Source organism: Phocoena phocoena, chromosome 9 (genome assembly GCF_963924675.1).
Source record: "Phocoena phocoena chromosome 9, mPhoPho1.1, whole genome shotgun sequence".
In the NCBI taxonomy this organism is placed as follows: Eukaryota; Metazoa; Chordata; class Mammalia; order Artiodactyla; family Phocoenidae; genus Phocoena; species Phocoena phocoena.
In genome coordinates this window covers 81,976,959-81,991,600 of record NC_089227.1, presented here as the reverse complement: position 1 = coordinate 81,991,600, position 14,642 = coordinate 81,976,959, and the positions used below count along the sequence as shown (strand labels likewise).

The window sequence follows — 14,642 nt, the reverse complement described above, 5'->3', positions numbered from 1 at the left end:
AAGAGCCATTTGGGGTAGATCCAATATCTTTCTTTATGGTACAACAATGTTGAAGAAAACTATCCTATAATTATCAGCCCCCAAAGAGATGGTGACTTCTCATCGAGGCAGGATCTGTGTCATTCATAAAGACAGCAAGCTTTTTTTAAATCTTTTGCCCTGACCAAGATTTGTGGTTAACTACAAAGCTTACGAACTGGAAATCCAGTCTCTACGTGCTATTGAAGATTTTCCTTGAAACAGGTTCTAAGCTACAATCAAAATGCCTATCACAACATGATTCTAGGAAAAGAGGCAAGGGCTGGATTAGAAGAAGGTAGCAGCACTAGATGAGAAAGAACCAAAATAGGACGCCCCAATGCAGAGCAGAAAAATCAAAGGCAAGTGAAGGGCAAAAAGAATTGTCATCTCAGCGTGCGAAAGGAGATGCTTAGCTGTTAATCTCACCAGCAGAAACATTAAATTGCTAAGATATTACTTCAACTACTCTGAAAGCCTCCTTTTCAGAGCACTACTATGGGCATCTCTGTTTTGGAACCCAAAGTCAGTAACACTGGACCCCACTCTCAGCCAATGATTAACTCCCAATCTGGGGTAGTTTACGAGGATATCTATTCAAGGGCAAAAGCACAAATATTCCTCTGTGGAGGTTATTAGAACACTCCACCAATGTGTAGAGAATAAAATTCCATTGAAACCAGACTAGGACCACATCAGGGTTGTAACTAGACCTCATAATTCAGCCAGCAGTCTACAATTCACCCAATTATATTCAGAACCTGTTGTTACAAGGCTGTTTGGATTTTTTTGCAAGTAACACTTTGCTATGAGGTAGCTATAGACTACAAAACACAGTCACTGTATACAGAACCAAAACTAACTCTCCTAGGCTTCAATCAGACCCCAACAGGAGCAAACAGGTAGCTGAACAAACTACTGGGGTCAGCTGCCCCGTGAGTGTAGACTTGCAAAATTCCCTTCCTCTTTTGATATGTGAAACAAAAGGAGCCAGCCTCTCCTTTGCTGTGGTGGGTATCACACTGGTAAGTATCCTAAAAGAGCCTTCACTAACTATTCCCTGGAAGGCTCACAACCTTTTACAACAGAATATACCCATTTATTTGCAGACTCCTGCAAAAGTGGCTAGTCTCTACCTTTTCCAGAGAACCAGCCAACCACAAACAAAAAAAGAGTAAAGAGTAATTTAAGGGACAATCTGAAGAAGGAGCAAAAAGCAAAACCAAGTGAGAAATTTTACATGACAGGAAATAGCAGGAGGAAAGCGCCATCAAACAGAATGAATGAAGAAAAAAGAAAGATGACAGCTGGAATCAAGCTATAAGTCCATGGATGGCTGACTACCACTCGTGGATGGGAAGACATCCTGGGGTTTTAACACGGTAAGTAATGGAAGCAGTGTAGAGAAAAACAGGCCAGGGCCAAAAGAGCAGTAAAGAGTCTGAGAAAGAGCCATGTAGATTAGGAGAGGGGGTAATTATTTTTAATTTTCAACTATGTCTAAGATTAACTTGCAAATCTGAATGCAGGAAAAAAAAAACAGGCTCAAATAACCACAGCCATTCTGCTATAACCTTTTTCATAGATCTGAGAGTCACATAAAGGCTAATGCTAAAACTCAGACAGCCAGAATCCAAAACTCATCTGACCAGAAAACCTTAGTGAAGTCCAAGGATAATCAAAAGCATGATGTGTGGTCACAAGAGGGCCAAGTCAAGGTCAGGAATGATCACCTAGGTATGAGTGGTGCCAAAGTGTATAGGACCCTCCAAATCAAAGAGCCCCTTACACCAGGCCCAAACATTTTAAGTGTAGATCTTAAAAACAGCCAAGAAGGTATAACCGAGAACACAGACTCAGTAATTGCAAAAAATAGAGTACATCTTGTTCCCATTATCACCTAGACACATTAATGCCAAGTAAAAATGCCCATCATAATGGAATCTCCCTCTCACTCCCTAAAGACAGCAGCAGTGGCTTGGCCAACTGACCAAAAGAAAAAGACCTCAGCTAATGCTCTCCCTATGCTTCAAAATCCCACATTTGTATGACATGGATTACAGCACATGGGGGTAGGGGAGGGGGCCACGAGGTATCCATGCTATGTGCTATACTGCTATCCCACCTTCAAACCAAAAATTCCACAAAGCCATACCAAGCAAAACAGCTCATACAGCAAATCAATACTGCTCCTCCCTCAAAAATACAGGACCACTGCCCAACAGATACAGTAATCAGCAGGCACCTCAAGTGCACGCACATCACAGTATTTCCTAAATCTCAATGATGGACCGAGCTACACATTCCTCTCACTGCAAAACTAACTCCTATTAAATCGTCAATTGCCAAAAACATAGGGAAGCTTCCTGTAATCAAGACATGAGAAATATCTAGACATTCTCTACTCCCTAGTCATGCTCGGAGAGAAATACAACCAGGGAAAGTGTCACAGTGCTCGCACCTTCATCCCCTGATTACAGAATGCGAAGATCTAAGCATACCCCGGTGACAAGTTACTGGGATTCGTCACCCCTTATGATGTGTTAGCAGCCGCGGCAGCAGCAAACGGCTTCTTGGAGCTGTAAATTTCAGGCCTCAGCAGCAGACTCTGCTCGGCATCTCCCTGATTAGCAACCTCCTCTTCAGGAACTGTACACTGACGCTGCCAGCTAAACGAGGTCTGCCCTTCTGAAGGGGTGTGAGCGTGCGTGTCTCTGTGTGTGTGTGTGTGTGTGTGTGTGTGTGTGTGTGTGTGTGTGTGTGTGTGGTTTATGGTGTTTTATTCCTCTGTAAGTTGTGTCATTACTGTCCGGAGAACAAGCAGCTCCTGGGCAGAGACATGGAAGAAACAATAAAATAGTAGTTACAGTCACACGCTGTGCAATAAGTAAAATGCAGAGCAGATTACTACCCAAAGCCTGCTCGTCAGCACCATCACAGACCACATTTATAACAGTAATATTTCTGACGGTGCTTTTCATCAGGACATTCTGAAGTATGCCCACATCATCGCTTACTTTCTCCACAAGCTACTGATCCCTAGTCAAAACACACACACACACACACACACTCACACACACACCCTACCCTACCACACGCTCCAAGAGCAGAATCAACACAGAAAAAAAGGTCACTGGCTGGACTTGAGATATATGCCCTAAATCCAATTCCCTCCCCATTTCTTAGACCTCAACTGTAAAAGGAAAAATGAATGGCTTGATGACACACGCAGACTAAGGGCTGCCAAAAGTCAGGAGAATGGCAGCGTGCTGCCAGGGGCAAGGGACGTCCATCCCTCACCCTGGCCTCCTGCCACACTCCCCATCTGCGGAGCCCATCCACAGTGCTGCGCTCTGGATGCAAAGGGCTGCTGCTGCTCAGCTTGTAAAAACCCTGCGGCATCCATGCAATGAACGGAAAGAGCCGACAACAGCCTCCTGAGCTAGAGACCCTCAGAAGAGTCCCCAGACATAACCACCAGTGCTCCCAAAGCTGCCTAAGTTATCAGTACCAGATAGGAAGAAAAGGAACATCAGCCCAAACAGGGCTCCTTCAGGCACCACCAGCGAGCGCCCTCGATGGGGCCACTGGAAATGGGACACCAAACACCCTTTCTACTGACATCCGGCTGCCTCTCCTGCTCCCCGAGGCTGTCTGCCAGGTCTGTTCTCCCCAAGCTAATCCTGGAAACACTAGTGAAACAACACCAAAGTGGGGGAAATACGGAGCACCCCACCCAGTTACAGCAATGGCCGGGGCTCACTGCACAGATCCCTTCCCCAGCCCCCAGAACAGCACAGCTGCCACCCTTTGTCCTCACACAATACAAAGCGCCACTTTCTGATGCAAATACCCCTAGGCACCTAAGCGCAAGCCAACAAACTGGACACCTTAAGGGGTACTTAAAAGGAAGCCAAGCATCAGACGAATTCCCACAGAGGGGCAGCCCACAAAATACCCAACCCATACTCCTCGTAACTGTCAAGGTCATCAAAAGCAAAGAAAATCTGAGAAACCATCAAATCCAAGAGGAGCTTAATGAGGTATGACAACTAAATTTAGCGTGCTATTGAGGATGAGATTCTGCAACAGAAAACAGACATTAGAGGGAAAGTAATTTTAGTTGATAATAACGTATCAATGCTGATATACTACTTACGATCGATGTGCCATAATCATGTCAGATAACAATAAGGGAAGCTGGGGGGGAGTGGTGAAAGGGGTTAATGTGGGAACTCCGTAGTATCTGTTAATTTTTCTGTAAATCTAAAACTCTTCTAAAAATAAAGTCTCAATTTAAAAAGCTAGGTAAATGTTTACAAGTCTTTCCTAATTCAATCATTTTCTTATCAGCAAATTAGTTTGCTAACTTAGGCTACAAACCAAGTCTTGACCTCGTTTTGGTATAGGAGGGGCCACCTTCCTAGCCAGACCATCCCCAGAACTTCCTTTTCATCTGAAAGCCATATGACAAAGGGTCAAGGAAGTAGCTAGTATTTTTTGTTCTCTCCACGTTGCCAAATAGGAATATAAAAGTCTAGCCAAAATTACTAAATATCCTTGCTTAAAAACCATCTCAGAGGGCTTCCCTGGTGGCACAGTGGTTGAGAGTCTGCCTGCCGATGCAGGGGACACGGGTTCATGCCCCAGTCCGGGAAGATCCCACGTGCCGCTGGGCCCGTGAGCCATGGGCGCTGAGCCTGTGCGTCCGGAGCCTGTGCTCCGCAACGGGAGCGGCCACAACAGTGAGAGGCCTGCGTACCGCAAAAACAAAAAAAAACCATCTCAGAGAGACATGATAATGAACTCCATTCAAAGCTATGACATTTTTGCACAGCAAAAAATCATCAGGGCCAAACCAAATAAGTACTAGAATCCACTGCATCCATGGATAGCTTATAACCTGACCTCCAAAACTGGACATGGCCAACAATATCACACAGTTAACTACTTAGGGTTATCTCCCGGATGAAGCCCTGAAGGGTAATAAGCTCCTTGAGAATGGGAACCACTTCTCATTCTTTTGCATCTTCTCAAAGCACCTAGTGTGGGGCTCTGTTGGTTAAGCAATCAATTGGTACAGAGAACCAAGCTAGCGGCCTCTATCTTACCAGGCCGGGCAGTGAGAAGACTCCACCCCTCTCCCCACCCCCAAGTGTTATTCAGGTCTGTGAAATCTGCAAGGCCCAAGCATCCAGCAGCAGGGACAGGGAAGCCAAGCCATGTGCTCAAGGGGCCATATGGCTACCAACAGCACAGATCAGCTAAAACGCCACAGGGAAGGCAGGCAGGAAACTGGCAAGCCACGACAGGCACAAAGTCTCAAGTAGGCTCAGCTAATCGCTGTGAAGTGAACATTCCTCTCTGCTAACCTGGAGAGACGAGGATAGCCCTCCCTAGCATCTCCTTCCTTAAGAAGAGAAGCTGCTTAAGCAGAGAATGGAAACCAGTCTTTCAGTGCCACATGTATCCAGAGAATACTTTGTTGAGTTTCAAATTTCTCAGAAGTGAGACTCTCGGCCAACATTCCAACCTACAGCTTTGCATCAGTTCCAGAAGTCACCCAGAGGGTCCCAGAGGCACCTGGTTAAAGAGTTCACAGGTCACCTTTAGCAGGCTTTGCAGGCTATTTAGCTGTTCCCTGTACAATTAACTCCTGGGAGAGAGTGGTCCTCTCTTCAGCAGTCACTCTATTTGTTCAGGCCTTAGGGTCACATCAGGCTCAGAGCAGAATCCTTCAGCGAGAACTTGCATGACTGTCAGACTATGTTAGGGAAGGCCCAAGGCACGTGCTTAGGACCTTTTAAGGTTTCCTTGAAAGAGAAGTTTGTCATTAACAAATGTTTTAAATTAGGCAAAATGACTACAAAACTGCAGCTGGGTTCTAGCTTGTGAAAAGAAATACAGATCATTTTCCCTTTTACATTTAATGCTGATATCCTATGTTCTACAACAGGGTTTGGTAAACTGTGGCCAAGGGCCCACCACTTACTCTTGTAAATAAAGTTTTAGTGGAACACAGCCACGCCCATCATTTACATATCACCCACAGCTGTTTTCTTGCTACAGTGGCAGAATTGAGTAATTGCAAAGAGACTGTATGACCCAGAAAGCCTAAAATATTTACTATATAGTCCTTTAAGAAAAAGTTGTTCAAGCTCTGCTCTACAACATATTAGAAACTGAACATACATGGGATATACACTAGTTACCATTCCTGGGGAGCAAATATCCTCCAAAATACTCCTAAGGAAATAACTGCCATTTACAGAGAGATTTATTCCATTTTCTAAAAAATGGAAACGTGATAAACTACGTAATAACTTACTGGGGACTAGTTAAATAAATTATGATGCAGCCTTATAATGGAACACTGTGAACTAAAGCAAGTGCAAATATTTATTTTGTTACTCTCCCTAAATAACTCTACACAAAAATAAAGGGTTTGGGGGGCTGTTTTTTATTTTGTTTTGTTTTGTTGTTTGCCAAAAGCCCAAAAGGACAAAGATAATGGGAGAGAAGAATATAGCAACAAAACCTGGAAGCTGGAAAGCAGAGGGATGAGTGGTAACTGACTCCACAGACTCACAAAAGCTAAATCCTGAGCTAGTGGTGAGAAAAGAAAATAGCCTTTCTGATTTATACTGCAGACTTCCCCTACCCAAGAGTAAGAAACTATCAAATCAGGAATCTCAAGGGGGGATGAAAATAAGGCCCAAAACTAGGACTGGTTTAAAATCTATGTAAGAAGCACCTGGATTTCAAGATGTATACCCTAAATCCCATACATGCTCATTGCTCCTAAGCCAGGGTTGAATACCTAATTCTTTGAGAGAGACAACCAAGGATCACCACATATCTGAGGAAAGCCTCTAATACGGAAAATAAGGGATCAAAATAACCAAAGAGAATTAAAAACAACTTAGACAACAAAGACTATGCAGGGAGAGAAAAAATCTTCAAAAAATTATTATTAATTCCTCAAAAACCTAACAGATGATATTCATCTCTGAAATAAGTATTACGTGTTATTTTTTAAACAGTATAAGAGAAACATTCAGAGAACAAAGAAAGCTCTTAGAAATTAAAATATAATATCATAAATGAAATGTCTAATAGAAGAGGTGAGAGACATATATGAATATATCTAGAAAGAAAGGACAAAAAGATGGAAAATATTAAGAAAAAATTATAAGACTAGTGCACGAATTCAAACATCCAAACAGGAATTCTAGAAAAACAGAGAGCAGATAAACTAGATGGAAATCAACAACAAAATAGTTTAAATTCACAGACATAAAGGACTAAAAATTAAACCACAATGTGCTCACACATGGGTAAACAAAGAGCATCATTGTGAAATTTCAGAATAAAGAAGAATTTGCTAACAGCTTACAGAAATAAAAAATATATCATAAGGATGAGAGATCAGACCACTAAAATACATGGAAAAAAAAACTCCAATAGATAAATGACAGTGGAGCAATGACTTCATAATTCTAAAAGAAAATAACATCTAACATAAAATTCTATACCCACCTAAACTATCATGTGTAATAACAGAGTAGATATGAAAGGTCTCAAAAAATTTACCTACCAAGCACTCTTTTCCCAAGAAGCTACAGAATGTGTGCCACCGAAATAAAGTAGTAAATCATAAAGAAGCCAAAAGATCCAGCAAACATAGTACCAATCCAGGAGAGAGGCAAAGAAAAACTCAGGATAATGGTAAAGAAATCGAAAGATGACAGCTTTATAAAAGAAAAAAAAAGAACTAATCCAGGCTGGTACAGGTTACAAGGCTCCTGGAAAGTAGTATTGAAAAAGATAAAGGATAACAGACTGAATCAATGTCTTGAGAAGAGATTTAGACAGCCAGAATGTGGGGGTTGAATTAATATGTATGAGAAAGATATATACATAAATTTTAAAATAATTATTACCTCCAGGGAAAACAAAAAATCATGCAGGAAATGAAAAGTATTCATAATATGCTATATGGGTCGGAAGTGATTAGCATTTACAAAGTAAACATTGAATATTAACTGAGCCAGAATTATGGTATAGTCCTGTTAGAAGGCATACAGAAAAATACATGCACACCCATGTGTGAAAAAACTAAATCTTCACCTTCCATGGTGTGAAGGAAAAGGGGTTATGCCTGAAAAATCAAGAGTGAGCAATGTAACATTTTATTCCAAGACATGGATTAGCAAAGAGTTGAAAATGGCTGCCTCGAGGGAGAGGGAAACAAACAGTACATTTCTTAAGCAGAGAATAGAGTTCTTTAAAAATGTTTGCATAAATGGCTGCCTCAAGGGAGAGGGAAACAGACAGTACATTTCTGTTTTTCTTTTCCTTTTTTTTTTTAAAGTGACTCAGCCTTTGCAGTGTTGTTTTGGGAGGTCACCACTCTTTTTTTTAAATTTTATTTATTTATTTATTTATTTTTGGCTGCATTGGGTCTTCGTTGCTGCATGCAGGCTTTCTCCAGTTGCTGCGAGCAGGGGCTGCTCTTCGTTGCAGTGCGCAGGCTCTAGGAGCACAGACTTCAGTAGTTGTGGCACGTGGGTTCAGTAGTTGTGGCTTACGTGTTCTAGAGCACAGGCTCAGTAGTTGTGGCGCATGGGCTTAGTTGCTCCGCGACATGTGGGATCTTCCCGGGCCAGGGATCAAACCCGTGTCCCCTGCATTGGCAGGTGGATTCTTAACCACTGCACAACCAGGGAAGCCCCCAGACAGTACATTTCTTAAGAAGACCCTAGAGTTCTTTAAAAATGTTTATGTGTTAAAAATAAAAACTTACAAACTTAAAAATTATATACAAAGGAATACAAGTCAGGACTATTCAAAAGTTGCTGCCAGTCTGCAATGAGATAAGGCACTTGTAGGAGAACATAAATCAACTACATCACCGAGAACATTTTTTCTGTAGCAAGATTTTCTTGATGAAAGCAGCAATGCCTTGGTTTACATTCTGGCTCAAGCTCCTTATATCATATCAAGGTACTCTGAGTAGGACTGGTATAGATCAAAGGTCAGCAGACTTCTTCGGTAAAGGGCCAGATAGCAAATATTTTAGGCTTTGCAGGCCATATGGTCTCTGTCACAACCATTCACCTCTGCCATCGTATCACAAAAACAGCTCTAGACAATATGTAAACGAACAGACATGGCTATGTGCCAACTTACTCATGACACTGAAATTTGAATTTCATATTATTTCAATGTGCCACAGAAATTTTTTTTCTACGTAAAATCCATTCTCAGCTCACAGGCCACACAAAAACAAGTGACGGGCCAAATCTGGCCCGTGGGCCATAGTTTGCCAACCTCCGAGATTGACGGTATGATCAACTTTGTTTTAAAAAAAAAAAAAAAAAAAGCCTGTGCCATAGTAATTCCATCTAGTATGAGTGTTTTTCCTTCTTTTTTATGTTTTTTCCTGTCTTAAAAACAAAAATAAGGCTGAAGAATTTCCAAAATTCAGTAAGTTTCAAAAACCATTTATCTACCTATAAACACCTTTTTCTCTCTACTCTCTGAACAAGTCTATATCCAAATGACCTAAATTTATGTTTAGGATACTACAGGATCCTTAATCAGTTGGCTTTTGGAGGCAATCTCCTCTACTCTGGCATTGTAACAAATAAAACTTCATTGTAATTAAAAACAAAAGCAAAAAAAATGCCTCACCCTGTTTTAAAACAAAAAAGACAAAACATAGATTCTGGGATCCTGGATTTTTTAAAATGGAAGAAGTGTCCTATAAATGTCCTAAAGCTCTCCTTTTTCTAGTTATCAATAAAATCATATTCAAGATAAATGCAAAGCCACTGACTCAATTGTCTAATCCTTTAGCTGAAGAATTTTTCTTCAGCAATGCCTTAGGTTCCCCAACCTGCAAAGGCCAAAAAACCCTTCAAAATCTTCTAGGTTTCTCTACAAACTCAATTTCAACTGAGGAGGGGCTGCTAGGGACAGTACAGGATAATGAGACCCTCCCAAGGGTCATCTACATCACTAATATCACAGATGCCCAAAGTGATGATGGTGAAAAATGGAAGGCCTGCCTCCTTGGTGAGTGAATTATCATCCTTTCATTGTGCAGTGTAGTCTTTAGAACAGATTATAGGAAACATAAACACACCAAGTAAGTTTCAGTTAGGCAGAGCAGCCATGCCCAAGTTCCCAAACTAGTATGGTCCTCACACAAAGAAGCAGGGGTCCATTCTGATCTTCATCAAGATGTGGAAGATGCATAGGGAGTATCCAACCAGGGGCTCCTCCCACTAATGTCCACTAAAAGTGACGATTATACTTACTCTTACAGGTGCTTAGAGACCATCTACCAGAAGAGGGAAGGGGCCGCTTGAACATTCTGTGACCTACTACTTTGGGCATCATAAAAAAGAAAGTGAAGAAATTCAGCCAATTCCTCGGAGACTTGTTAAAATTTTACCATTCTAAGAAAAAGCATTCCAGGATTTTTCAGACTGACAGTGCCACCTAGTGGCTTTGCATCTTAAACTCACTATTAGACATTTTTAGCACAGCCACTTCTCAAGCTCAAGGATATGGATATTGAACCACTTTAAGTCCATAAAGACAAAGCTTCCATTATGTCTTGCCAAAATTAACAAACAGTTAAAAACACTAGCAATTTTGGGAAAGTGAGGTCTACTACAGGTTCTAACACTCAAGGTACCAAACCCCACAATGAAGGAAAAAACACTTCTACAGCACTCCTGCTGGACCCAAACAATCTACCCAGTAGCTCTAGTTCACATCAGAGAAATCCATCCCAGGACACATCAGTGGAGAGCCCTCAATAAAACACATCACTAATTATTAGAGAAATGCAAATCAAAACTACAATGAGGTATCACTTCACACCAGTTAGAATGGGCATCATCAGAAAATCTACAAACAACAAATGCTGGAGAGGGTGTGGAGAAAAGGGAACCCTCTTGCACTGTTGGTGGGAATGTAAATTGATACAGCCACTATGGAGAAGAGTATGGAGGTCCCTTAAAAACTTAAAAATAGAATTACCATATGACCCAGCAATCCCACTACTGGGCATATACCCAGAGAAAACCATAATTCAAAAAGACACATGCACCCCAATGTTCACTGCAGCGCTATTTACAATAGCCAGGTCATGGAAGCAACCTAAATGTCCATCGACAGACGAATGGATAAAGAAGATCTGGTACATATATACAATGGAATATTACTCAGCCATAAAAAGGAACGAAATTGGGTCATTTGTAGAGACGTGGATGGATCTAGAGACTGTCATACAGAGTGAAGTAAGTCAGAAAGAGAGAAACAAATATCGTATATTAACGCATATATGTGGAACCTAGAAAAATGGTACAGATGACCTGGTTTTCAGGGCAGAAATAGAGACACAGATGTAGAGAATAAACATATGGACACCAAGCGGGGGAAGCCACGTGGGGGGGGGGGGTGGGGGGGGTGTGTGATAAATTGGGCAATTGGGATTGACATGTATACACTGATGTGTATAAAATGGATGACTAATAAGAACCTGCTGTATAAAAAATAAAAATTAAATTAAAAAAAACCACAAAACACATCACATTAGAAAAAGTTCAAATCCACAAGAGTCCCAAAACAGAAAGGAGAGAAATTTGAAGTCATATATACTTGGGCATAAGAAATCTAAGAGAGGGCGTTCCCTGGCAGTCCAGTGGTTAGGACTCAGTGCTTTCACTGCCATTGGCCCAGGTTCAATCCCTGGTGGGAACTAAGATCCCACAGGCCATGCAGCATGGCCAAAAAAAGAAAAGAGAAATCTAAGAGAATGTCATTTGCTAAATGGACAGAACCTCCAGAATATAAGAGACATTTCAAGGGGTCAATGTCTACTTTAACCCATGAACTTCTAATGAAGTTATGCAAATTCAAGGCAAGAAATTTAAGTTCTTATGGCTTCTGAGTCCGCTACAATAAATACACACGTGCATGCAATCATGCACACACATCCATGCAAGCCATGCAGTGGTTTGCCTAAAATAGAAATGCTTCAGCTCTTGACTGATTATTCAGAGCTCTGTATTATCACTAGCCTGACATCCTCCACAATGCATCTCCAGATGCTGAGAATGACTCACCTTGGCAACAAACTGCTTGTCCTTTTGGTCCAAATTAGCAGTGGGAGCCACATAGTCTCTCCATATTCTCAGCCTGCGCTCCTTGGCAAACCTGGCAACAAAGCAAGGATGCAAATCACTCAGATGGACTAGGTCAGCAATGGAACCCACCATCACCACAGGAGCAAACAGCACAGAATCCTACCCTATCTCATAGACAAGGCACCCAGTAGAAACGGCCAATCAAACCTGAACAAAGCATGACAGCCACAAGAAAAACTGTACAGCAACTGGAACTATCCAAGATGCATATATACCATAAACCCATGGCTGATAGGCTGAGGTCTGGGTGTACACTTTTCTGAGTCTGGACAGTACAAGTCCACCTCAATAATTAGCTCTTTTGGCTTATCAAGTACCTCCTAAGCTATTACTAAATGCCAGGCGCTGGAATGACGAACACAGAGCAACTACTCTCTTAAATGGGAGGGAGAACACACACATCTAACAAATATATTTTTTAAAAAGCATAGGCCTGCTCAATTTCCATTTGAATTATGAAAAGGTTGTCAGCAACCCAAAGCCCATGTGGAAAACAAGAACAAAATTGTCACTCTAGTGCAACTAATGATTATGAAAAATGGACAAAAATCCAATAGAATTTCACTGCCAAAAGGTAAAAAATCATGCTGGCAGAAATTTGTTTTAGAGTAGTAAGCCCAGGAGACATTTTTTTGAGTCAGATTAAGAGAGGGAAAGGGAATATGTGCAAAGATTTTCTTTTTAATCATATATATATACACACACACATATATTATATATCAGTAAAAAACTGTCAAAGTATTTATTGAGAAATAAATGGATGGAGGAGAAAGGGACTATTAAACTATTATTTCTGAAAACAGTATTGCAACCTTTAAAAGCAGCATGTAGTAGTTGTGAAGCACGTGAACTACTTCAATACAGATTTACCAACAATGCAAGCAAGTCTATAACACAGCATGCAAAACAACAGGCAAGTAATCATATCATTGAAACATGATTTGCATTCCTTGGTCTAAGCCTGTTTTTTAATGATGAGCACTCTTAAAAATCTCTTATAGATGTTATAAAACACGTAGAAACTACTGTCACTGTAACTCACTTTCTTCAGAGAGAGGCAGGAACTTAAAGAATGCAAAAAGAACTACCAACCAAAACAGTATTTAGAATAACAGACTTACAGGATTTTCTGAACAACAATAAAAAAATTGAGCATCATGAAATAATCAGAGGTATCTGGAACGCTGTGCTTGATAAGGGTATTGTATCTTTTGAATTTAATTGTGGAACATAAAAATACTAGACAATTTGTACAACCATTGTGTTTTTTCAATCAGTCTACCTTTGTCAGGCAGGCCATATCAAATGGCCCAGATAAAAAATCCCAAGTATTTCTGCTTACAGGTACAGAAAGCTGTAAAAGAGCTAGCAAAGGGGAAATACAGTCATTTAATTCACGTTCTTGCACATCTCCTAGCTGTGCACCTCAAAGGCAAAAATGTGAAGTTATCAAGACCGTTATAGTCTTATGACTCTGAAATAAGCCACACAGGCTTGAGTGGAATGTTGTCACTAATGGTCCTGGCCTTCTACCTAAATGTATTCTGAGAGACAGTTGCTGGGACTTTGAGAACATCATCTCTATTCATCTACCTGCTTCATTTTCTTCCATCTGCCCCATCAGGAGCATCAAGTTCACCTATATACCTGGAAACATTTTGAAACAGCCACTGATCTTGGCAATATCCAACTATCATTTGCCTGGAAATCAGTTATTGCTACATCTGCTTTAACCATGAGGCACCTAGCCAAAAACACCTCACAGCTGCATTAGCATTTATAACTACAACATACTGTTAGATAAATTAGGGCATCAGGCCTCACAACAACATTGGATAGTTCTGTTTGGGGACCCACCGGCTCTATCTTTCCATCATATGCCTGGCTCCAGCCTGTATGCCGGGAAGTAGCTGATAAGCTATTTCACTGTCCTCAAATAAGCCTCAAGTTTATTTCATTTCAAATGCCTAAAACCTGGAATTTAAGTGAGGGTCTTGGAGAAACAGTGCACCGAAAACGCTAAAAAAGCAAGTCAGGTGAAGAATAATGTCTGAGTGAAAAATCTAGGCCCTAGGTATACAGCACTGAATTAGACTGAACCTGGAGACTTATAAGTAAGCCACTCCTCTCTGAGATCCTGGCCTCTTTTGGAATTTCCCTAATCCTTTACACTGACATGGATGGGTGAGAGAAGATCCCTAGATTTCTTCCCCTGAAGATCCCTACCAAGATCCTTGGCTGGAAGGCTTCCCCGACAGACCTTACCTCTCAGCCGCCCTCAGCTTTTCTGCACCCCGTGTGTAAACTGCAATCGACCAATCCACACAGCGGGCAAAACCTTCCTTCAGGAGGAGCTCTGTGATGTTGCCATTCTGAAAAACGAGGCACGTGAGAAAGCAG

The 14,642-nt window shown here is 41.3% G+C and overlaps 1 protein-coding gene across 1 annotated transcript in view; it reads right to left on the bottom strand.

The window, feature by feature from the left end:
- The window catches only part of SND1 (staphylococcal nuclease and tudor domain containing 1), a 419,523-nt gene that overhangs the window by 347,629 nt on the left and 57,252 nt on the right, over window positions 1-14,642 (bottom strand). Inside the window, exons 8-9 of the mRNA XM_065883390.1 lie at window positions 14,508-14,614; window positions 12,162-12,252 (exon numbers count right to left, since the gene is read on the bottom strand). Coding sequence (XP_065739462.1) covers window positions 12,162-12,252; window positions 14,508-14,614 — 198 coding nt within the window. The remainder of the gene's footprint in view (window positions 1-12,161; window positions 12,253-14,507; window positions 14,615-14,642) is intronic.